Raw genomic sequence first — 24,436 nt, 5'->3', positions numbered from 1 at the left:
TATGAATTTTCTTCTAACTTGGAAGCATCATGTTTTATGACCCTGTGGAAGGATTGCCATATTGGCCTAAAACAATGATCTATCTGAGTCAGCATTGGTTTTCCAAGAGTGGACTGCCAGGGGTTCACAAGCAGGTCATATCCTATATAACTGCTTATCATCATCACCATCACCACCACCACCAACAACAACAACACAATCATCAAATAAACAGACAACAACAACAAAATAACTATTTATAGTAGTATTCAAAGCATGTTGCACACATTGTCTTGTAATTCTCACAACAGCCCTATAGGGTATGTTAGTATATTATTTGCACATTGCAGATGAGGCTCTGAGGCTGAGACAGAATGCCTTGCCAAAGGCCACATGGTGAATTCATGGAAGAGACAAGATTCAGGCTGAAAACTCCTTGAGTCATACTCATAACTCAAGTCTCTTGCATACTGTGCTTCATCTGGATCTCAGTAGGGTGAATTGTATCAGGGGTGCAGCTCTGCAGAAGGAAAGGCTAACCTCTTCTCCACAAAACCCCTTTCCTGCTTGAAATTGCCCCCGGAAGTGGCCAATGCTCTTGGGGAGTGGGGGAAATAGAAACAATACTGTTCCTAGGTCTGGGGTAAAACAATGATTCAACCAAAAAAATCATGAAATTGATGCAGCAACTGAGAAGAAATGGTTTTGTGAAATGGTTCCTCCTCCAACTTGTTTCTGCAAATCATCTCACTGATTCTTCAGCACATTTACTTGAGAGTAGAGATGAATAGGTTTGTATCAGGGCCCTCCCTAGGATAAATAGCACCCTGGGCGGGGAGTGCTGTTGGTTTTCCCCTACCCCATAGCCAGTTTTGTAGGGCCACGCAGAGGATTTATGGGGTCTGGTGTGGGTGTGATGTCCATTGAGAATGACATTGCTCAAAACCTTGATCTCTCAGTCACTGTGCTACAGTTTGCACAAGCCAAAGTTCAAAAAGCCACATTCTGAGCAGTGGCAGCGTGCTATGCAACACAACAGAACCATCAGAGTTGTATTATAATACTTGTAATATTTTTTTGTTTTGCAGCAGTTCCTATCTTTTGGTAAGAATTCTTTATTTTAGAATATCCTTTATTTTTATCTTTAAAAATAATAAAGTTATAAATAAAAAAGGTATCCAGCTGATCTCTTGCAGCACGCGGCTTTATTTTATTACTATTTATATAGTGCTTATAGTGTTGACAATATTTGAAGTGCTTGATAACATTGCCTCAAAGTAAAGCTGCGTTCCACTAATTTTTACCTAACACAAATGACATCAAAGTGGAAATTTAAAAAGAAACATACTTTAAAACTAATTGAAGGAAATGTAATTTTTGTAGTTAGTACCCAAACAACCTGTAGAACCTTGAAACAAAGGTTACAGACACTTGCTTTTTTGCTACCCCAGCTCACTACAGACAGTACATTTAAAAAAAAATCACAGCCACTGACCTCAGCTTGGTGCCCCCTTCAGTTTGGCACCCAGGGCGACCAGCAGTTTGTTCACCCCTAAGGCCAGCCCTGGTTTGGATTATTAACTTCTGTCCCATCCCCTCCACATCCCCGCATAAAACCTCCACAACATGTTAAAAAACAGTAATTTCCTAGTAGTTCAGGTCCACCTTCTAATCACAGCGCACATTTTACAAGGGGCCTTCCGATCACCGTGCTTTGGAGGCAGGAAAGGATGGGACCATGAAATGAACATTCTACAAATGCTACAGAATTCACTATGAAAAAAAAGCTTTAAATTGGTTTTTGATCACCATGAGAGCCAGTGTTGTATGTAATTAGAGTGTTGGACTGGGATTCGGGAGATCTCAGGAGTTCTAGTCCCCACTCACTGGGCGACTTTGGGCCAATGATTCTCAGCCTATCCTACCTCACAGGGCTGTTGTGAGGATAAAATGGAGAGGAGGACTATGTAGGCCACCTTGGGTTCCTTGCAAGAGGGGGGGAAGGTAGGATATAAATGATATAATTTTAAAAAAATAAAAATTGTTTCCTAGACGCTGCAAGTATCCTTCTGTATCTGGATACAAACTTTGCTGATTTTATGCCTGTGGAAACCTCTATGAGAGGTGTTATTTCAAACTGCAAAAACAGAAACAACCTCCCATCCCACAAAAACAAAACAAAAAACCTCACCACAGGTGGAGGCAAGGGGCAACAAATCAATTTCCTCCCCGCACAAATAAAGTTGGGGACTCCCCATCCACATGAACTGCTGCACCTGTCCTTCTAAAACTTTGCAGATTTCTTACTTAGGAACACCTCTACACTGTCAGCCAGGACAATGGTCCATAAGGAATATAGGGGGATAAGTGCATCCTCTTTTGGAGACTTCCAAAATGTCAAGGCTGCTTTTACAAAAACACCCTTGTAACTACCATTCTGAAACTTGGGATGCTTGATCCCCTCAGAGAGGGTAAATATTCCTGCACATTTTGTCCAATTCTACCCATATACTAAAAAGTTATAAGCAGTTCCCTTAAAAAAAAAAAAATATATGCTACGTAACATACACAAAAGCCACCTGCATCTATTTTTCTGGCACAGGGCAGGCAGAATCCCCTCCTAATAGGATTATTCCTGCCTGCAACCATCATCCAATTCTGTCCAAGAGAGAAAACTGTTATAGCTGTTTTTGGATTCCCATGATAGTCAGTGGAAGCACAAAGCCTTGGATTTAGGGATGTACGAAAGTCGCTTACCTTATGACGAAATTGATTCACGGTGGGGGGGAGGTGCTCCGTCCCTCCCCCTGAAATTCTGGCCGGGGGGGAGGCGCCCCATCCCTCCCCCTCGAAATTCTGGCCGGGGGGGAGGCGCCCCGTCCCTCCCGCCGCGAATCCTGGCCGGCTGGGAACGCAAATGGCGGCGCCCATGTTTATGTAGACTAGACGTGCCAAAATAAGGAACACAAATGGCGGCGCCCATGGGCGCCACCATTTGCGTACGCGCAGTTTTTTGTTTTTGTTTTTACTCAGCCGTGATAGGCTACGTAAACATTTACATAGCCTATCACGGTATTTTTTTAAAATCTAGCCGTGATAGGCTACGTAAATCTTTACATAGCCTATCACGTTTTTTTTTTTTTTTTACTGGAAATGGCGGCGGCGGCAGCCAGTCGGAAGACTGGCCACCGCAACCGCCGAACCGCCGCCGGAGCCGCCGCCACCACGGAGATTCGCCCAAGGTAAGTCCCGTCCCGGGGGGGGCGGGGCAGACCGTTTCGCCACCGATTTCGGGGGGCCGAATGAGCTGGCATTCGGCCTCCCCGAGATTCGTGGCAAAATTCTCTGACATCCCTACTTGGACTTACAAACCTCGGCTCAGGTTCAGTACGAGTATAAGTGGACCAACTCTGAATTGTTCTGAGCAGAAGTGGGTTGTTTTCCAAAGCGCTAAATTGGGTTCAAGTTAAACCATGCACAGCTCTAGACTCAATCCAATTTGGGCTGTTTTTAAGCTTTGAAAAAAAGATGCTGGGAGATCCAATCACATCTTCTGTGTCTGGATACAAACATTTCTTAAAACTGTATGTATTTCTGTAAATATATTGCAGTGATAAATAATAATAAAACTCATAAAAATTTAGGAGCTGGTTCTGCAATAATATTTTCCCAGGCAAAATGGGTCCATTTACTTTAAACATTTTCAGGATAAGCATATCAAAAATGAAAAAGAGGAAAATAATATATGATTTAACATAGAAGGTTTTTACAAAATTATATCATGGAAAAAGAAAATCTTGATTAAGATGTTTGCTTTTATTCTAATCACATATTTGAAGATGCGTTATTATAATTAATCACATGATACTTGCATTCCAATGAATGATACTTGCATTACCACAATTAACAGGCTTGCAATGCTTTGTAAGAATAGGTTGCTGATCTTTCTAAGAAAGCTCACAAACTGCTCATTCTAGTGCAATGTTCTTCTGTCATTTCTATAGGCCACACAGTTTATATGGACACAGATCACACATTAAAAACAGACAGGGTCTCAAATTACATATTACATGGGAGTTCCATGATAATTTCTCTGCATTTTATAAAACCTAAAGCACGTGTGGGAGAGGCTGCATCTGAATAGTCAGTGGACAGTGGCTTCTTAACCTTCTTCCCTCTGGCCCTTTTCAGGTCAAAACTGCCTTCCCCACAGTGCTTCTTTGTGTGTGTGTGTGTGTGGGGGGGGAACACAACAAAAAGGGGCCAATATATCATTTTGAGGCCCAAACACCAATTTGGAAAGCTACTGAGACTCACTGGGCAGTATCCAATGGAGATCACCCACAAGAAGCCAGCCCTGCCGATTCTGTTGAGCGAGCAGCGCCCTCCATGCAGCACCCACCACTTGCACAATGGAGATTTAGCACTTCTGGGAGCAACCTGAAATGAGTGGAAACCCTAATTGCTGAAACGGGGCAGGTTGGCAGAACTAGCATGAGGGAGCTCCACTGATAGAAATGAACATTCCTGCTCGTTTCAGGGTTTGCCTCCAGAAGCCCTAAATCTCCATTGCACAAGTGGTGGGTTCTGCTTGAGCAATGGAATCAGTGGGCCTGGCTGCTCGTAAAACTGAAGCCGCAGTGGGCCCCGCTAGCAGATGGGCAGAATTGGATGGTCTCAATTCAATCTGGAAATCAATGAAGTATGTACGTAGACCAAAATTGGTTGATCAAATGATTAAATAGTTCAGAAAAACACAACCCATGCCATTGACAACCTACAATATATTAAGCATGAGGGGAAAAATAAGTAGTAGAAAGCAAAGTTGTTTTGTGCGTTTTTTGTTGCTTTATTAAATCAGGCTATAATTATGTTAAATATTTTTTTCTCATAACATACTTGTCAGTCTGTGTAGAGGCAGCGAAAAAGCAGGTGATTGCCCATTTTTACCGCATTCTCTTGAGATTTTACTTCTGGGATTAGAATCAGAACAAAATGGAAAAAAGTTATCTCAAAGCTGCTTAGGAAAAATTAAGACTGAACCACAGAAAAGCTAAACCAAGATAGGGATTTGGCATTTCAAGCTCTCTTCCTGTTCATATAAAACTACACAAGACATTTCCCCAAGTATCTCCTCCTGAAGCTTTTTAATACATTCTGAATATAATTAATTGTATTTTTCTTATTGAAACAGGGCTCTGTTTTGAAACAGTTTCAAAACAGGAAGAAATGGGATCATGATGGAAAATAACGCTCCTGGATCTGAAAACTATGTGGCATACAGCTGCTGGTTATATACAAAGTTTCTGCCACAAGAGGCCCAATCCTGTGAAAACACCTTCAACTATGGATCAAGTCAGAACATTTTTCATTTGCTCTGACAAGCTTCACACTGTTATGATCAAAAGGGAACTATTTGTCCCGAGGACAGCCAACCTACAGCCATGCAGATCCAGGTTACTGTATTGTAAAGCGCTCTCCACTTTCCAAGCATTTTCCTGATGGAGTACTGGACATGTCATTTGGACTTGCATCAACTATGGCATCCAAGCTGGCATAAGACAAGCTATTTTATCCCCAAAGTGCCTTGCAAATATGTCACAGGAAGTGTGCATAGGCTCCAACACTCCATTTACTGGGATGACAAACACACCCCCCCCCGCCAAGTTTCAGACCACCCCTTTCATGTCCCTGCGCAAAGATGAAATCAAGGGTATGTCCTGTATTATGTGTGGGGCCAATGCTGAAATGGCCCACTGGTTGTCATGGCAGCCATAAAATCCTTAGCTGGTGCTGACAAATTGACTCCAGCATTAAGGTTGAGGTCCCAAGGACCACTGTCCTTGGATTCTCCAACACTACCCAAAAGACCATCCCCATCAGCTTGGATAGGGAGGCTGCTGAGCTTCATGGCACACTAGCAGCTTTCCTGTTCTGTCTCTCGGGCCCAATACCAGATGCAAACCCTCAAATCCTGCACAGGAGCGGAAGGACCACCTGGTGAGGGTGATGGAATCACTATGGACCACAGCCACTCCCCCTCCTTCCAGATTGTGCTGGTGCTGAACCAAGTACTCAGGTGGGCAGAACTGAGTTAGGCTAACCCCACCCAACTCCCCACCCAGGTTTTGGTAATACATGCTAGGTTAGCCCTCTCATCCATTACTAAATCGTCAATGGTAGAGGCTTTATTTTGGACCAATCTGGCATTAACCAACAGCACCACCAAGTGGACAGGGTAATCTGGGACCTGATGGATGGAGGGCAAGCTGGCCAACCTTCAACTAGTGTCCCTCATGTCTCCTCACCCAGCCAGTCCAATCATCCACATCATACCTCTTCCTGGCTAAATGATGATCTTCCAGCTGCCATAATATTTATCAGATGCAGGTAAAACTATTTTGTCATAGTATGTTGCTTCAATCCAAACATACATTCCATACACAGTAAAAACAGTATCTGGGGGGGAAAAAAAAAACATAGATGCAAAACTTGGAATGTCAAGTGTACACACCGGGAAGCAGTTGTAGTGATAGTCCTACTCAGCCTCCAAAAGAAACTGGTTATAAACTGTTTTATAATAAATGATTGCTTTAAACTTTTTATGGTGTATTTCAGTATTAACCAGCTGCCATAATAGTCCTATTTTCTCACCAACACCTCATAATGAACAACATTTATTCTAAGTGCTCATCTGGGTACGGTAGTCTAGAAATTTTATACCATCCTGAAAACAAAATGCAGGCTGTCATGATATGGTATTGTCTTACCACTCACCTTTAACCAACAGACTATCACTCATCGTAGAGATGGAATTATTTTCTAGAACAAAAAAAAGGAGAAACTTTGAAAATAATCTGCTATGCGTATGCTGCAGGGACCCCATTCCTTGCCTGTCCTTCTTGTGCTGATGTGGTGTACCCTGTGAAGAAAACTAAATCAGACCCTCTGAGTTGTTGTGGCATTTTTATTCACACCTTGTCACAGTTCTGCTGAGTGACAGAACTGGTTCTGAAGGGCCTATTCTCTCAAGGAAGCCAAGTGTCAACACTGCTCTAGATTTCAGATTTGGCCGAATACATCTGAAGGCAATGTAGAAGAACACTAAGGTTCCATTCTTGAGTCACTCACCAAGTAGAGTATAAAAAAGACAAATAAACAATATAAAAATATCTCAGAATATCATCATATTTACAGATTCAAGTGAAGTACTGTGAAGTTAAGTGAAAGACCCTATGTTAAAAAGGTGAATGCAAGGACTGACTGATGACAGTATATGCCTCATTTTTCTCCTATCTTTTTCTTTTTAGTTCCAAAACAATAGTCCTGTGATATCTTAAGACTATTAAATTTATTGTGGCATATCATTGCATGAACTACAGCAACCCTTGCTAGATAGTTTCATTTAATATTGTCTTCAGTTAGTGTGTGTGTGTGTGTGTGTGTGTGTGTGTGTGTAATATTCATACATACACACATATTTGGGAGATGGCTTCCCCTCTGGAATTTTTTTGTTTCAGCCTCTCTGGATTTACAGGTCAGTAAAAACTTGGGATAGATTAATCAGTGTATACATGTATTCACGTGTATACACCCATAAATCTAACAACCTGAACCTTAAGACTCTCCTCCTCCTGGAGAAGAACCTACCTGATGCCCTCTTCTAGGTGCCCCTGCCAAATGAGGCAAGGCAGGTGGCTGCAAGACAGAGGGCCTTTTCAGTGGTAACACCCCATCTGTAGAATCCCCTCCCCAGAGGCTCACCTGACACCTTCCATTAAGGTATTTTGGCAGCAGGTGAAGACTGTTTTATTCTCCCAAGCATTTTAGAACAGTTTTTACTGCTTTAAGATCTTGTCACTTTTATTCTGCGGCTGGATTTTTATTTTGGTTTTTGTGTTGCACTGTTCTTATCCTGTACTGCTGGTTGTACCTTGGTTTTACCATGTACTTTTTAAATCATACTCTGTTGTTTTGTATTTTATGTTTTTAATTTACCTGTACACCAGCCAGAGAACTCTTGCTACTGGGCAGTCTACAAGTAGTAAAATAAATAAGTACATCCCACCCCATTTCTACATTAATTTGCAAATTTAAAAACCTGCACAACATTCATATTTAAATACATATATTTCAACATTTTTTTCTTTCAAAATACACATTTCTAAACCTATTTTTTCTCAGAATGCTATTTTAAAACATATTTTGATAGTTTTGAGGTAAGAGCTGTGTTGGAACACATAGAGTCTGGAGTCTGGTGGGAGGCACCGGTCAGGTCAGTTTGTATTTCTGGTGTCAAGGGGAGGCATAGTTGGACCCTTAACGAGAGCCCACACCCCAGCAGAGGCTCTCTGACAAGAGCGCCCTGGAGTTACTCCTCTTCACCACTGCAAGCTACTTGTTCACCTGCCTGTCACTCTGGCCCAGACAACTGTGGTGGTGAGAAGAAGAAACAGTAGATACCGCCATCTACTTTCTCAACGGATCTCTCTCCCTGGTCAAGCTAGCAAGTGGTAGCAATCATGAGAAAGAGTAATAGGAGCAATAACAGCAAATAGGAGCAATAACAGCAAATGTCAATGGTAGTGAGTAGCAGCAGTAGTGACTTACTGGGGGAGGGGGCCCATTAAGGGTGTCTTTCCAAGGGCCCCCAAAAACCAGGAACCGGCACTGTCAGTTTGTATCACAATTTGCAAAGACTGAAAATCTCAAGCATCCCTAGTAAAGCCTAGATCTCTTGTTATCTTGACAGCATTGTGGCCACATAGGATGCTTTCCAACTGGCAGATGCTATTTTCATGCCTGAATACTGCTTTGACCACTCACTTCCTCGCACAACCAACTGCACCCAACGTGGATGACTTGAGGAATCTTTGCTGGAGAAAACTGAAGCAGCACAAGATATAGGAGAGGAATGTTACTTCAGGATAGAAAGTAACATCCCCCTGTCACAAAAGTTTAAGAGTGTGAGTATCCCAAGAGCAGAAAAGTCTAATACCAAGATAAGTAAATTGATACTATAGTTCAAGTTAGTAAAATCAAGCTAAGTCATAACTGGGGAACAGGTGCCTGACCACTTGCTGTATCCAAACAAAACCTGTCAGCACTTTTATCTTCATTAGAATTTTTATAAGCCCTTTGGGAAGGTGGAGCCTAAAATGGAGCTATTATGATTACAATTTGCTTAGCTATTTGAAGGACCTCACAACTCATACCATGTTCATTCTCAAGAAAACTCTGTAAAAACAAATTTGGTGAGGGTTTTTTTTTTGCCAGGATCCATTTCTTAAAAATGCAACTAGTTCTGTGAGCCCAAGGGGAAATTTGTTGTTGTTTTGGAAAACAGTAGTTTCATATAGAACATGCCAAGCTTCTTTTGAAACTGATGTTGGATGTAAAGAACACTTTGAATTTACAACTGTTGTCAGTTTAAGTGGAAGTTACCTATTTTATTTCAGTATTTGAAATGGTAAAGTTCTTTATTGCAAATGGATAATAGGCAAGGTCAGAAACCCTTTTAGACTGCTCCTACAAACTTTTCTAAGAACTCCTTTGCAAAAAATGAAAAATATATGGACCATCGCCAGAGGTCAATTTGCCTGAATACTTTGTTTTGCTGTTGGAACAGGAATACTTGCAGCTGTTTCTTCCTTTTCTTGCTTCCACCACAGAAATATAGACAGCCAATGATTTTTTTAAATTACTATATGTCCTATAAACACCCAAAGGGAGTCTTGTATTATTTAGGTGATGCTGCACTTAACCAAAGGTCACATTACATAATGCCTCCCCTAACAGGAACACTTTAAAATTAATTGTTTATAATGAAGGCACAATAGGTAAAATTATGTACCTTTATCCCTTACAGTGGTTTTGTAAGTGTTCATGTTTTAATTTTAAAAATCAGAGCCTTTCACAAACGAGTCTTAAAATTTGGAAGTGCAGCCTCTGTTCTTCTTTTACGGACTTAGAATTTCAAAGCCCAAGGAGATGATATAGCTACAATTTATGGGTGAAATCCAACTAGTTTCCATCTACTGATGGAAGGCTTCTATCAGCAGAATGGGGAGGTGAGATTTTCAGCGATTCCGCTACCATGCACATCCCTACCCCCAAATCTGCTCCAGAGGGCCTCCCAACCCTTCAGAGAAAAACTAGGAGTGGGTATAGGGGGCTGCAAGGAAGGGGATGGTTGAAAAGTGCTCTGCCCCATTCCTCTGACAGAAGCCTCCCTTCTGTTGGTGCAGCAGAACTAGCTGGATGACACCGTATGTTGTGCTTCCTTATATTGCCTCAGCAAGTAAGACCTAGGAGTACTGGATGCAGCGGGGCCTCAGCAGTTCTTCTGCCAGGAATGCAGTTTGAGGCTTTCAAACATTTACTCTAATCCAATGAGTAGGAGCTTCAGAAGAGCATTTTGGCAAAGTCACAGCTGGAAGGATTTTTGTCACTGATCTTGCCAAATATAAGAAAAACAAGTGTTAAAAATGAGGCAGAAAAGAAGACTCTCAGCACTAGCATGCTGTTAATTTTTTAAAGCTAATTAAAACCCTGATTTAATTATGGAACATTATATATTTGTCTACTCCATAATGTTCATGCACTGGTGAAAAAGTTGTTGATTTCTCCCACTCCTTTTAAAATATTTCCCTTTTCTTTTTATTGTATAATAGCAATTTGTAAATCCAACCCCCTTTACTCGCCTTTGCATTTTTGGCAGGTCATTCCCTGGATGAAATTAGTGTAGTTAACATGTTCAACCTGTGACTTGTCACAGTATTCCTGCAAAACACCAATATTCTGAGACAACAATAGAAAGATTCTGAACACATAATCTAACGAACATGCCACCCCCCTACTATGCCAAACCTGACATTCAAGTTGAGTTTCAGAAATGTACGTTCAAGAGATGCCACTATCAAATACTAAAACTGTGGGACAATCATAATGCATTACATCAGGGGTGCGGAACCTCTTTCAGATGAATTCTATTTCATAGAAGCTTTCGGGGGCCACTTTTTAAAATAGGGGAAGAACTGCACAGAAGCCGGGAAACTGCCAAACAATCCATGGCTGTGGAAAAGTGGGGGGTGGGTGGGTGGCCATTTGGGGAACCCAGACCTGAGGTTCTGAACTCCTGCATTACTGAAACGTACAGCTGATATGTACATGGAGGTCATCTGGGTTACCCAAATGAGGAATTGAGAAAAATTTCTGATATCTAGTACATGTAACAAAGTAGTCTTAAAATACAAGGTATCTTTTTAACTTCCTGAACACAAATACATATCAAATAAGCTGTCTAAGGTTGCAATCCTAAACACTTGTCTTTGGAATTAAGACCCATTGACCACATTCTGTGTAGTGATGCACAGGATTACACTTTAAACAGCGTAGAAGTATCAGATCTGCGGTTTTCCAGACCTCTCTCAATTCCCCATATTAAAACCAACACCCAGAAATAGAACTTTTAGGCACACAGCAAAGTTAGTCAAACTCTAGATCTTTCCTTTCTGCACATCAGCAGTAGAGTTAACTCAATAACCTATTTTAAATTGATTCCAGTCTACAAAGGCAGCAAACAGAGGTTTCTGTTGCTTGTCCCATCTCTTGAAGTTAAAGAGATTAAGGAAAAATATATGAAGAATTTTCTGCTGAAGTTCCTTCTTTTCAAAAAATTAGGGCTAAGACAGACATACTGTAAAAACAGAACTCCTGACACAAAGGGTACACTGGTTTCTTCCTTGCTCTTTGAAGTACCTTGTTGAGCTGTCAGTTTTGCCTCTCCCTACCAGTTTCAGACAGGTATACGTTCTCTACCTTTTAAAAAATTAAAGCACTCCATGAAGGTTTATACACTCATTCATTACCCTTTTTTTAAACTGAGAAACCACTCCAGGGATTGGGATTGGAATCTGTGTGTGTGTGCATGTGTATTTCTTGATGTAAGAGGTGGTGGTGGCGGTGGCGGTGGCGTGTGTGTGTGTGCGCGCCAGTCAATCAGCACCTTGCATAGTTATTTTCTCCTTCAAGCTTTTTCCCCCCAAAGTTTAGTCCTGGGAAGGTATGTGTCAATTGGATGCAATGAGGACACCTGCAGAGTGGTCTCATCACTCTAAAAATGTTACATCTACCTTCAAACACAATAGCTAGTTTTGGGGGTGGGTGGGGGTGGTTGAAGTCCCAAACCAACTACAGAGTAAACTTTTACTAGTTAAGAAAAATTGTATTACGGAAGTGGTACAGACTTTGCTGTGTTGATAAATGGGGCAAAAAAAACATACTAACATCTGCTGCTCTCAAACACGAAGGTCACATCTCTTTCTTCCTTTGCATACTGCAGCAATAATAGAGTGGTAAGAAAAAAGTGGTCCAAAAATAATATTTTAAAACACTGGAAAACTCTTCAAAGCACCCCAAAGAACTGTCAGAGGCAATGATTTCAGAGCAGGCTTCTGAACAGACAGTCTCCGCCAGGGGCAAGAGACTGGAATTTAACACAGACTGGAGTCAGTTTGGCTATAAGGAGCCAAAAAAACCCTCTGCTGTTGCAGCAAATGACCAGTTTCTGGCAGGAAAAGAACCTATCCATCTTTAATGGAGGCAAGAGGTCACAAAGGACTTGCAAGGATTAAATGAGAGAGGCCCTGCTTCAGGTACCTTCTTTTTCGAGTTAAAAAACAAACAAAAACACTCTACTGGTGCCTCGGGCAGGGCTTTTTCTGTAGTGGCACTGCTGTTTTGGAAAAGCCTCCCAAGGGAGGCCACCTCATTGCTTAATTTTTTTAGAGTGCCATTAAAACCTTTTTCTTTAACCAGGAATTTTAAGGTGGAGCTTATCCTGGTGTAGTCCTGATATTTATCTCTCCCTTGCGGCTGCTAGTTCTCTTGAGATGTATGTTATAATTTGGGTGTCTCTTTTTTGGCGTTCAGTATCCTGGACAGATAAATAGGTTTTATTTTTTTTTAAATGCAGTGTTTCTTCAACAGATTTATATTAATTAAAAAGGACTGCCGAGTTCTGAAAATGTTATTACTGAATGTCTGAAAACCTAGAGAAGTACCTAGATAACGATAGCCCCATTCTGCACATTTAGTGAAACATGTATTTACATTTTAATTTATGCCATCCAGATAGGTGTCTCAACCTAAATGGCTCCTACAATTCCAGCTGTATGCCAAAGCTTCACTTTTGCCAAATAGAAATATCAGATATACCTGATCAGGGAAGGAAGGGGAAAGCACTATACACCTTATTCGCCCATGAACCTTCACAGATGTTAAGACTGGTGACTGAGGCCCTTCTTCACCCTCCCCTGAACTGAAGTGGCTGGCAACCTGAGACAGGGCCTTTTCAGTGGTGGCTCTCCATCTCTGGAATGCTTATACCCTGGGACCTTCAACTGGCACTAACCTCAACGCCTCTATTGTATCAGATAAAGATCTTTTTATTTGCCTTTTAAATCTCCTGTTTTTAGGTTTGCTTTTAATCTGGTATGACATAGGTGGTGATTCTTTTTCATATGCTTTTTGTGCCAATTCCTATTTTCCCCTGCAGTTCCTTGCACCCCTGAAAATCTGCTCTGGGAGATTGAGGAACCCTCTAGAACAGCGTGGGAAGTGGCATATTGGGAAGGGGGGAAATTGGCAAAAATCACACCTCCCCAACCTTCGATGTAGGAGCTTGCACTGAATCACAGCCCATTCTATGACTGAAGGGGTTCCTATCTCAACAGAGGACCGAACTACTTGTTATGCAGGTAAGTACATTTGCCAGTTAACAGTAATTCAGGGGGACACAGGCTGCATTCGCAGTGGGGAATCAATTTGTGGGAGGTTGTGCGTGAACTTATTTATTTCTAATATTTATATCCCACTTTTCTATAATGATAGAAATCAAGACAGTTAAGAAAAAAACAGATAAATAAAAATAATTTCAGTAAAATCATCTAAAATAGCCATAAAAATGTCAGAAGCAGTGGCAATCAGGTCTTGTTTGAAAGCGATAGAAGATCTGAAATACCAATGAGTTTTAGATATGAGATTCAGGAGGTTTACTATCCTCTGGCTCCTCAATCACAGGAATAATTTCAATCCTGAAGATGCCAATAACAAATGATAAACCACTGCTACATGAAACACAATTTTAAAAATTCACAACAATTCTTGCTGAAAGAGAGAGAGAGAGAGAGAGAGAGAGAGAGAGATCAGTTACAAAAGAAGAAAACAAATGAAATCAATCTTCCTAATAAAAAATCATTATATTATGTCTAATTAAGACTTCCGTATGTTCACAGTTTGAGAAGCCAAACAATACTACTAGGTTTTGCTAGAGGTAATGAACTAAAAAGAATAATAGTGATAAAGGTTGTAGTCAATTATCATTAGAACTTGAAGTACAAAAATAAATTAAATAAGAGTCAAAAAACCTTGTGCAATAATCTGGTATAAACAAAGTTAATGAAAAAGAACTGTTCTTAACTTATGTTGTGGTTTTGCTTTGAGTTTAAAAAAATTAAAAACAGTATTTGTTCTCTGAAGCATCCATATAACGTTGAGGTCCAGATGTTTGAATAGCCAAATGCAAACCTTGTGCATCCTGTGCTTTAGGGTTGTTTTATTTTAAAGAATTATTTCTGGCTGTCTTTTTCTTCCTTGGCAATCCTCTTTGTCACTCCACTGAAATATTTTTCACGAAAAGAATTGTGGCTTTTGTATGGTAAATACTGGCTGTCTAATATGTGAGAATCGCGGTCTTCATCCTATAGGGTATTAAAATACACTGTTTAGATGTACACTATATACTGACATAAGAACATTTCCCCAAGGGAATTAATATAGACAACCTCAAATTGCTAAACAAAAGGAACTAGAAAAACATGCTTATCTGAAGAATTGCTGAACTGGCAAACAAGTGTTTTGGATGGATCCTGCGTATGGTCACAAATGTTCCGTGTCTCCTGTCTGTGCCATGGTCAGATACAAGATCTAAATTCTAAAGGCATAAGGACAGTCCAGTCGTGCTCTGCCCTTTTTGTGAGACAGCTGATTGTGGCTTCTGAGATGGGAACAGCAATAGCAACTTAGCTCTTATACAGCTCTTTTGAGCGTTCCAGCGCTTCACATATCTTCATAATCCTTACAACCATTTCTAGGGTAGTTAGTATTACTACATTATATTTCAGGTACAGGCTGCTAGAGTGCTTGATTAAAGCTACTTATGGAGTTCATGACATTAACAAGATTCAAAACCAGGCCAGATTCACAGCTCAGTCTTTCAGACATTATGCTGCACCAAAAGGTACTTTTAGTCTGAGATTTTGGCCTGAAATTTAAATCTTATTCCATTCCTTTGATCGGTCTAGCTGTGTGTCTTCTTCATAGGGCAGGTCTGGGTCTTCTATCCAAGTCTGTTCATCATGGGGATAAGAATGACAAATTCAGTCTCAGACCTTGTCCAGAGTAGGAGAGTTATTGTTTATGCCAGCGTTCTCCAACCTGCTGTCCTCCAGATGTGTTGGACTGCAAGCCCCATCGTTCTCAGCCAGCATGGCTCATGCACTCCCTCACTCCACGAGCATGGCCATGAAGAGATTGTAATCTTTCATTTCCATTTTTGCTAACCACATTTTAGTGTAATGTCCAAACTCAACAACTGCAGTCAGTCTTAACTATGATTTACTGAAACAAGCCAACTTCAAACCATTTATGAAGCTGGCTTGTTTCAATAAACTATAGTTAGAATTAACCACAGTTTCGGGTTTTGCCATAACACTAAACTGCAGTCAGTCAAGAACAGAAGCAAAAGTTTCCAATCTCCTCACAGCCCCTCTGGAGAAGGGAGATTGAAATTTCATGAACCCGAGGCTTGCCTAGACCCATTCCTGGAATAATAAGCCATAACTATGTCTGAACACAGCCATTAACTTTAGGTTTGGTCAAAAAACATTGCTGTATTTTGATGACAAAAAATCCTGCATACACCTTAACAAGTTGTAATTTGCAGGAAAAAAAAACTAGCCAGCCCTGTAGACCGTGATCTAGTACACCTTTCTAACATATATGGGTTTTAAGCTCATGGGCTGCAGTATGAAGGGAAAATAATGGGAAAAACCTAACAACGTTTGTGTCTCTGGATATCATCTTTATGCTTTGTTTTGCTTTAGGGTCACTCAGCTGATGGAAAATGTCTGCCAGTGGAACGGGGTGTGTGTGTGTGTGATTTTCAGTGATTCCCACTTGGAGGGTCTCCAACCCTCCGGAGCAGATTGGGGGGGCATGGGGATATAGGGGGTGAGGGAGTCACTGAAAACTGATTCCATTGGTGGATGTCTTCCATCATTTCATCTGTTATGTTTGCATAGATTTATATCCTCAAAACAATGCAAAGCATTTAAAAAAAAGACTGAAGGGTAAGAGACAATCTATTAAAACAAACAAACAAAAACATCAACCAACCACAACAAAAACCCTATACAAATTCCAATGGTTCATCAGATGTCTGCACAGGCAATCTGGTAAAATGGAGATTTACACTGCAGTTTATCACTTTTGGGGAGAAACGAATATTTAAATAAAGATGCTAAAAAAAAAGGTTATTGTTCAGAAGAATCTTCTGATGAGGGGTGGTATATAAATATTGTAAATAAATAAATAAGAATGCACACTCTCATTTAAACAATCAAAAATTAATAAAATTAATTAGTATGCCTATGTACACCCTACACACACATATACACATACACATGTCTGATGCCAGTAACAAATTAGTCATAATCTTGAAAAAAAATGTTTCCTTCTTTAATTATTCCTGAGATCAAACTGCAAAGACAAAGCTCACTAGGGAAGAAAATATTCAAACACACACATACCGTCAAGCATTACATCCCTCATGCTTATGAATCAGATTTCTGAAACAACTCATATGTTGAGAGGTTAGAGTCAAAGATTATGTGGGTAAATCCTTGAGAGAATGCAGGGCATAAAGGAAACTCAACCTGCCAGTCAAAGATTCTCAAGAGAAGATTATTATGTATGCTGCCCTAATAACAGGCTCCCATGTGCTGAGATGTGCTATGATGTGCTGAGATGTGCTAAGATCTGAGATCAACACAGATACAAGAGAAATACAGAACCAGATTGCTTAAAATTTTTTCTCAAAATTGTATTTACAGCCTGAGAGTAAACCAGTTACTAGCCAAAAAAATATTAATAAACAGACTTGCCTAGGATAGTATTCTCTGAGTACTGCATTAGGGCAAGGTTACAGGCAGATATGCCAGTACAAAAGTATGTGATCCGGATGAGTGAGCATGCATAAATATGGATGGTATAGTTGTAACATAAACAATACATTATGATGGCGATATTTGTTCCTTCAAGTCCTTGTTGAATTTAATTCGTCTGTCAAGTTCAATGTAATTTCTGACTATCGGAAGGCTGCACTGAGCAGGGGGTTGGACTCGATTGTCTTGTAGGCCCCTTCCAACCCTGCGATTCTGTGATTTCGTGTGAATATTGGTCTCTGCACAGTGTACAGTTAATCTGTGACTTGGTATGATGCATAAAAGAAAGCCAAAGCAGAAGTTATTCTACCAGCTCTATAGGCACTTAGTTTTACATCTAAATACACCATGCTTCTGCCAAGATCAAAAGGACCTCTCTGAATTCACTGGAGCTTTTTGGAATTCTCCTTCCAATTGCAGTGTTCCATGATGCAACAGAGGATGCTCCAAGAAGTCCCTTAAGTTTTTGTAGGATTTCTTTAGGAGGTACTGCAATGGAATGGGAACAGCCTAGAGTGTGATTTTTGGGATCATGTGTTTTGTGTCCCTACTATGATAAAGCACGTACCCAACCAGTGAAGTTTTCATATACAAAACCGGATGGTTACGGCATGAAAAGATCTTGCACAATTTTTCTCTTTCCATTTCAAAGCAACCATTTAAAGCAAACATTGTCACTCCAGCTCCAAAGGTACACACACACATCTGAGTGCACACAAATCTCTTATATGTGAATCTTCCATTCAGAGGAGCACTATCTGAGCATGTAATGCAATGCAGTCCCTCCCCTGATATTAATGTTATTTCCCGCTGAGCATTTCCTTTCCAGCAGTGGAGCCCAATTTTAATGTGATGCCCAGTCAGCCAGAAGAATTTACTGGTACAGCATTTCACATGCCTGCTATTGTGTTTAAAATTGGGCCCTCAGAGGTAACTGGTGAAATGCCAGCACAGCAGCCAGCACCTGGGCCACAGATTCCTCACAGGCTAATACAGCACATGCAGGTAAGGCAACTCAGTTTAAACAGGATGCTGATGCATGGGATTAAGAACGGTTAATAAATTTAGGGTTGTCAAACCTTCAGGCAGCTTTGACATTTTTATGGTTATCTGAAAGAACTGCTGCTGGTTTAGGTTTTCAATGTTTTGTCTTTTTATTATCTCTTATATTTAATCTATGTTGTCTATATTGCCCTGACAACCTAAATCAATGCTGAAGGCATGAGATAAACACTGAATGCTGCACAGGTAAGTGGCCATCATCATGTTTAAATGAGGCCTGTGATAGCTGCATAATCCCTCTTCAATATGTCCATGCTTAGCTGGCCCAATGTAAAATTGTGTTGCTATTTTTTCAAACTACTTGAACTGGACAAGCATGTTTAAGTTTTTGTATACTCAACGGCGGAAAAGTAACAAATACTACTTTGATAAGTGCAGTACTAATAAGATTATGAAATAATTCTTACTAAAGCACTCAATTTTCAGTGCTCTTACTTCAGCTAAAGATAATTTATAATCATTATAGGAAAACAAAACTGCATAATTTTAAATATTAAACTTGTAAGCTTATGTCAGGAGCTTAGGTAAAGAAATTCAACCATTGCCAAATCTGTACAGGTGGCAACAAAATATGCAAATATGGGGGAGCGCACATACACAGAGATGTTGAACAGCTAAAGACTTCAAAAGGAAAGAACATAACAAGTTCAGAGTGACCTTATCAGTACAACAAAAATGTAGCAAGGAACATATTTTGATTATTTCTATAGGCTCATGTAAAATATTTCCAATATAAAATACACAAAAAAATCATTCTACACTTATGTCAAGCATCAGGATATGCCAATTTTTTTAAATTTAAAAAACAACAACAGATCTCACCACTGGAATCTGATTAGAAAGTAATTTTGGAAATGCTCATAAGAAAGGACCTTGGAGCCCACTTTTACATTGTGATTTTTTAAACGAGCTGAATGCCATATGTAATTGGTCCTTTGAAAAAGGAAATTTATTTTAGGAAGAACTTAAGAGATGCTCTGAGGTAACTGAATAAGCCATAGTACCCAGAGGTTGTCTCAGCCTGTAATCCTATATACACTTACTGGGAAGTCACCCCCATTGAGAAGACATATGTAGTGCTGTCAAACAAATAAGAAAGTGGTTTACTATGCCTATTGAATTGATTGATGTTGCTCAATGAATAATTATTCAATTGAATATTTTTCCTAGTAATTATGAAATTATATTCTTTCTCACTCGTTTTAGTTGGATTTTGATTGTTTCACCTTGATTAATTCTTGTATCTTTTAAAATGCTATATTATATAAAAAGAAAGGAATCTCAAGCCTCAAGTCCCTAAGAAAGTTTGGTTTCTCTAAATCGCCTCTATCATATGGACAATGCAGACAGAGAGGCCTATCCAGATGCTACCTTCAGATGGCCTTAAAGTTCATAAAATGGTTGAGGGGAGACTTTGAGAAATGTAAGACTCAAATCTAGGCTGTCCATCCAGACAAAATGCAAGAACATACACTACAGATGGGTGAACATGCAATGTTTGAGTTTGTTGAGGTTTCCAGCACTTCCTCAAACTCATTTTGCCTTGTTTGTGTTCCCAAACACGAGCAGCTTTTTTTTCCGAATGGACTTTCCCAACCAAAAATGTGCAATTTGCCATTTCACAGGCTAAAGTGTGAAAATGCAAATGGGGGTGTTTTTTTTCCCACAAATCCACATTTGCACATTTTGGAAGTGCGCATCTGTGCAAGTGCACACTTTCGAATGCAAGTTTGGGAAATTGCAAAAATTTCCTGAGAACTGCATCCCTGAGCACATTCAGGGTTGCAAATGGGACTTGTTTGCATGATTTGCAAACAGGAACAAAATTCTTGTACATCCATAGTATACACCTAACTATCTTCACTTTAACCTCTCATTAAGAATGTACTGGAAACCCTCATCGACTGTTTACTTTGTTTGCCTTTGATCAGAAAAACACTGACATATATTTCCTTATGCTACATTTCTAGACTTGAGCCAGACTTTCTTTTCTTTTAAACTGGACTCATTCCATGCAAGGTTCCCATGATGGGAGGCATAGAAAAAGGCGTAGTTTGAGCAGCTACACATGAGGGCTGAGAAGCAGTCATATTTGGTAGCAGAGAGCCAAGTGACACAAATGCAAACGGCTTCCTGCGAATCAATACCTTCTGAGTATAAATTAGAGATAAACAGAATTTGGAATTGCACTGTCTATAATAGAAATGGAGAAATTAACAATTCCTGAACTGCAACTGTGCAGCACCTCAGAACCAAAATATTAAAACTGAAACAAACAAAAAGCTGTCCCTACTGCATTAGTAAATGTATTGCAAAAAAAGGAAAAAATTAACCTAACATACAGAAGAATAAAATGAAACTGAAAAATTCCCTTCAATCACTGCTGTCCAGGTTCATCAGCACAAGTACTTTTGCTTCCTTGTTTTGACATTTAGAACCATTTTACAAACCTTCTAAAACCAATGTATAAAAATGCTTTACAACACCTAGTTTGTTATGGTAAATGCCCTACATCTGTAGAGTGGAAAAACCCAGTACAAATCTGACAACTGCTATTCTGCACCAAAAGCCCATCAAAACAATTACCTCAAATTCCTTCACCTTTTCCATGGTTATCAGGTGTCTTGACGTGTGGCTGGAAAGCATCTGTTCACAGTTGCTAATAAGTTTCAGACATGGGTGTTGGGGTATAATCTCTTCAGTATATCTGGAAGAAATAAACAGTCAAAGGGCTACAAGAGCTTATGAACTGTAGTATGTGAATCTGAAACAGAACAGCCAGAGGGGCTGATTCAAACTGAGTTAGACTATACACTTCCACATGGTTCATAGCCTTATTAAATTTCCCAGAAACAATGTGTGCTAATTGCTTTCAGAATCTATAGCCACATGTGTAACACAGAGGGAGAACAAAACAAAAGACATGATGCAGGTGAAAGTATGGCTGTAAATGGGAAGAGAATGTTTCATGTAGGTTCCTTTTGCACTTTAGCACCCAAGTCATTTAAAGTGATTATGAAAAGCTGCCTGCCAGCAAGAAATCAAATAAGAACTGTGCTGTAATACAAAGCTTTGCTGTTTTTCAGCCCTAAATCCAACAAATATACTACTGCCATCATGAGCTCGTTGGAGGAAGGGCAGGATATAAATGTGATAAATATATGCTTTGCAGTCTGTAAATTCTTTAATCAACCCTATCAAAAATTATTTCATTTGCAATTAAATCTAGAAGTATCCAAATTCCTTACAGTCTCATCCATTCAAGAGCTGGAAGTACAATAATATACAGTATTTATTATTTATTTGTTTATTACATTTCTACACCGCCCAATAGCGGAAGCTCTCTGGGTGGTTCACAAAAATTAACACCACAAGTACAGCATAAAAACAATATAAAATATAAAAGCTTTAAACTACAGTATAAAAGTACAACCACCCCAAAACCTAGCAGCAATACAGAGATTTAAAATACAGTAACAGATTTAAAACAGCAGAGCTAAAAGACTAGAATGCTAAAATTTCTGCGAAAATAAAAAGGTATTCACCTGTGCCAAGTGAACCTCTCTAGGGAGCTCATTCCACAACTGGGGTGCGACAGCAGAAAAGGCTCTCTTCTTGGTAGCCACCCGCCTCACTTCCTTTGACAGGGGAAAGGACCCCCTGAACATGATCTTAGGGTACAGGAAGGTACATACAGGAGGTGGTGTTCCTTGAGATAACCTGGCCCCAAGCCAATCACGTTGGCCAGTATCCGTTAACAATCTCTCTGCCCTGTTTTGGAGTAGTTGAAGTTTCTGGACCATTTACAAAGGCTACCCCAAGTATAACGCATTGCAGTAATCCAGACGAGAGGTTATTAGAGCATGAATAACTGTAGCTAAGCTACCTCTGTCCAAATAAGCACGTATTTGGTACATCAGACTAAGCTGATAAAAGGTGCTCCATGCCACCAAGTCCACCTATGCCTCAGGTGACAGTTCTGGGTCCAGGAACACCCCAAAATCATGAACCTGATCCTTTAGGTGGAGTGTAACCCCTCTCCAGAACAGGTTAAACATCACCTAGCCAGACAGACGAACCACCCACTAACAGAACCTCTGTCTTGTCTGGACTGAGTCTCGGTACAAACAGAGAAGATATATTTTGTCATCCTTCTGAGTCTAGCATATTTTGTCAGCAGGATTAGTTAAGGACAACCCCATTCCTACAGTTTCACAAATATCTACCATGCTTATATTGTAAGCATAAATGAAGGTAGCGGATATAAGTTGAACAGAAGGCAGGCTGTACTTTCAGGGGACGGGCCATAGCTCAGTGGCAGAGCACATGCTTTGCATGCAGAAGGTGCCAGATTCAATCCCTGGCATCTCCATGTAGGGCTGAAAAACAGTTGTGTCTGAAACCTTGGAGAGCTGCTGCCAATCAATGTCGACAATACCCTAGATGGACCAATGGTCTGACGTCATGTAAGGCAGATTCCTAACTTACCTGCATGCAGGTATACTTAACATTGTATCCCCGGCATTCCAAGATGTTTTAACGGTTTCAGAATGTTCTCCCTACTCCATATACTAAAACCTGAGCTTACTGTGGCAAGCCTAAAGTTCTTCCAGCCATTCCATCCTTGAAGGCTGCAGTAGTTATAATGTAATACAATGGTCTACATGGAAAATATTCATATTTTTAAAATGATACATACTCTGGTTTGTACACAGGAAGCCAGTAGACCAATCTTCCTCCAATCACCAGGTATTCAGCCGCAAATTTTAACAGGTCAAAAAAGATGTCACTCAGATGATAATTTGAAGAAACAGAGATGTGATTTTCGGTGCTAGGTAACATTTAAAAAAAAATAATTAATTGGTAGCAGCTACATTATTATTTATATTTACTTAAACAAGGCATGATGATCTCACAATAAGGACAGAAATGAACATCCAGTATCCTTCCCAGGTTTGCCAAGTCTCTCTCTCACTTTAAGATTAAAAATTTACAAGTCATGCCTCATTTGTATAGTCTCCTACCTCTTAAAAAATTAGGGAAAAATATGAATAAGACATTTCAGATATAATCTGAATTTCAGGAAATTTAGTGCTGGCCACAGAAGAACCAAAACTACACCAGAAATTCAAAAGCTAATGGGACAGACAATAGGTTATTGTAGGTAAAAATAAAGGATCAGGAAAAGGAAAAATAAAGTAAGCTATATAACATAATTTTGTGTGTGATGGGGCAGGATGTTGGTGGGGCATTTTTAGATCTGGGCTTCCTAATAAAAAGGGCAAAAGTACCTTAGCCTGTGTCAGGAAATGGCAATACAAGATACTACTTTGTGCAGGTTTAAATTGAGAATAACAGCCTTCCTGTAATTTTTTTTTTAAGAACTCACAACAATACTGGGATGCAGACTATAATATGCAATACAGAACTGGACTTTATCAAACCCTGATTTGGCAGCAAACACTGTCCTTTTAACATGTTCAGTGTTATGTTAGTGCCTGTTATCCCACGTCTTCAGAGTCATGTCATAATGCCGGGGCATGGATTAAGAAAAAAACCTCCCACTAACATTATTGAATGGCCTTCTCCACCAGTTTCTATCCACTATCATATGATTACATCAAGATGCATACTGGTTGACAGAATCTGATGCTAACATCTCTGGCCCACTACGTTCCATATGTAAGTGATGTAGTAGCTGAATTCCTAATCCCAGACACTATCCAAAGAGCATGAGACACACACTGAAAAGCGGTTGCTACATACAAGCAATGTAATTAAAAACAGCACTTTCAGATTTGTCACTGGCTTGGCAGAAGTCTAAAATGCTTAGCAAATGTTTCTAAAGCCAAAGCTGGCTTTCTACTCAGATGTCTCCCTTCTCAACCCAACGTTTACCTACCCTCTTTCCGTCATTTTAGCCATTTCCTTCTGTGAACCAGTTCTTCTGGTGGCTTCTCGTATGCCATATGGAGCTGCACAAAACAAATATTTAAGCCACTTATTCATCTACACACACACACACACACACACACACACACACCATATTCAGAAACTTCAGCTGGTGCAGAATGTAGCCACGAGAGTTCTGTCCAGAGCTTTCTGGAGGC

General features: G+C 40.0%; 1 protein-coding gene across 11 annotated transcripts in view; it reads right to left on the bottom strand.

Annotated features, from left to right (window-relative positions):
- The window catches only part of TRMT11 (tRNA methyltransferase 11), a 104,018-nt gene that overhangs the window by 56,450 nt on the left and 23,132 nt on the right, over positions 1-24,436 (bottom strand). For 5 of the 11 annotated variants that reach the window (XR_014786681.1, XR_014786682.1, XR_014786680.1 and 2 more), the window contains exons 10-16: positions 24,229-24,301; positions 23,026-23,157; positions 20,913-21,033; positions 14,569-14,741; positions 6,757-6,801; positions 6,316-6,438; positions 4,879-4,952 (exon numbers count right to left, since the gene is read on the bottom strand). Coding sequence is in view for 4 of the 11 variants with exons in the window: in XM_084827470.1 (XP_084683596.1) it covers positions 14,610-14,741; positions 20,913-21,033; positions 23,026-23,157; positions 24,229-24,301 (458 nt within the window). In the remaining 7 variants the exon portion in view is untranslated. The other 6 variants (XR_014786685.1, XR_014786679.1, XM_084827470.1 and 3 more) reach the window with 6 other exon arrangements.

This window comes from Heloderma suspectum, chromosome 1 (assembly GCF_057233095.1).
Source record: "Heloderma suspectum isolate Gila_16-S chromosome 1, 16-S_ref, whole genome shotgun sequence".
NCBI classification, from domain to species: domain Eukaryota; kingdom Metazoa; phylum Chordata; class Lepidosauria; order Squamata; family Helodermatidae; genus Heloderma; species Heloderma suspectum.
The sequence above is the reverse complement of the archived record's forward strand: the minus strand, read 5'-3'. Positions and strand labels throughout refer to the sequence as shown.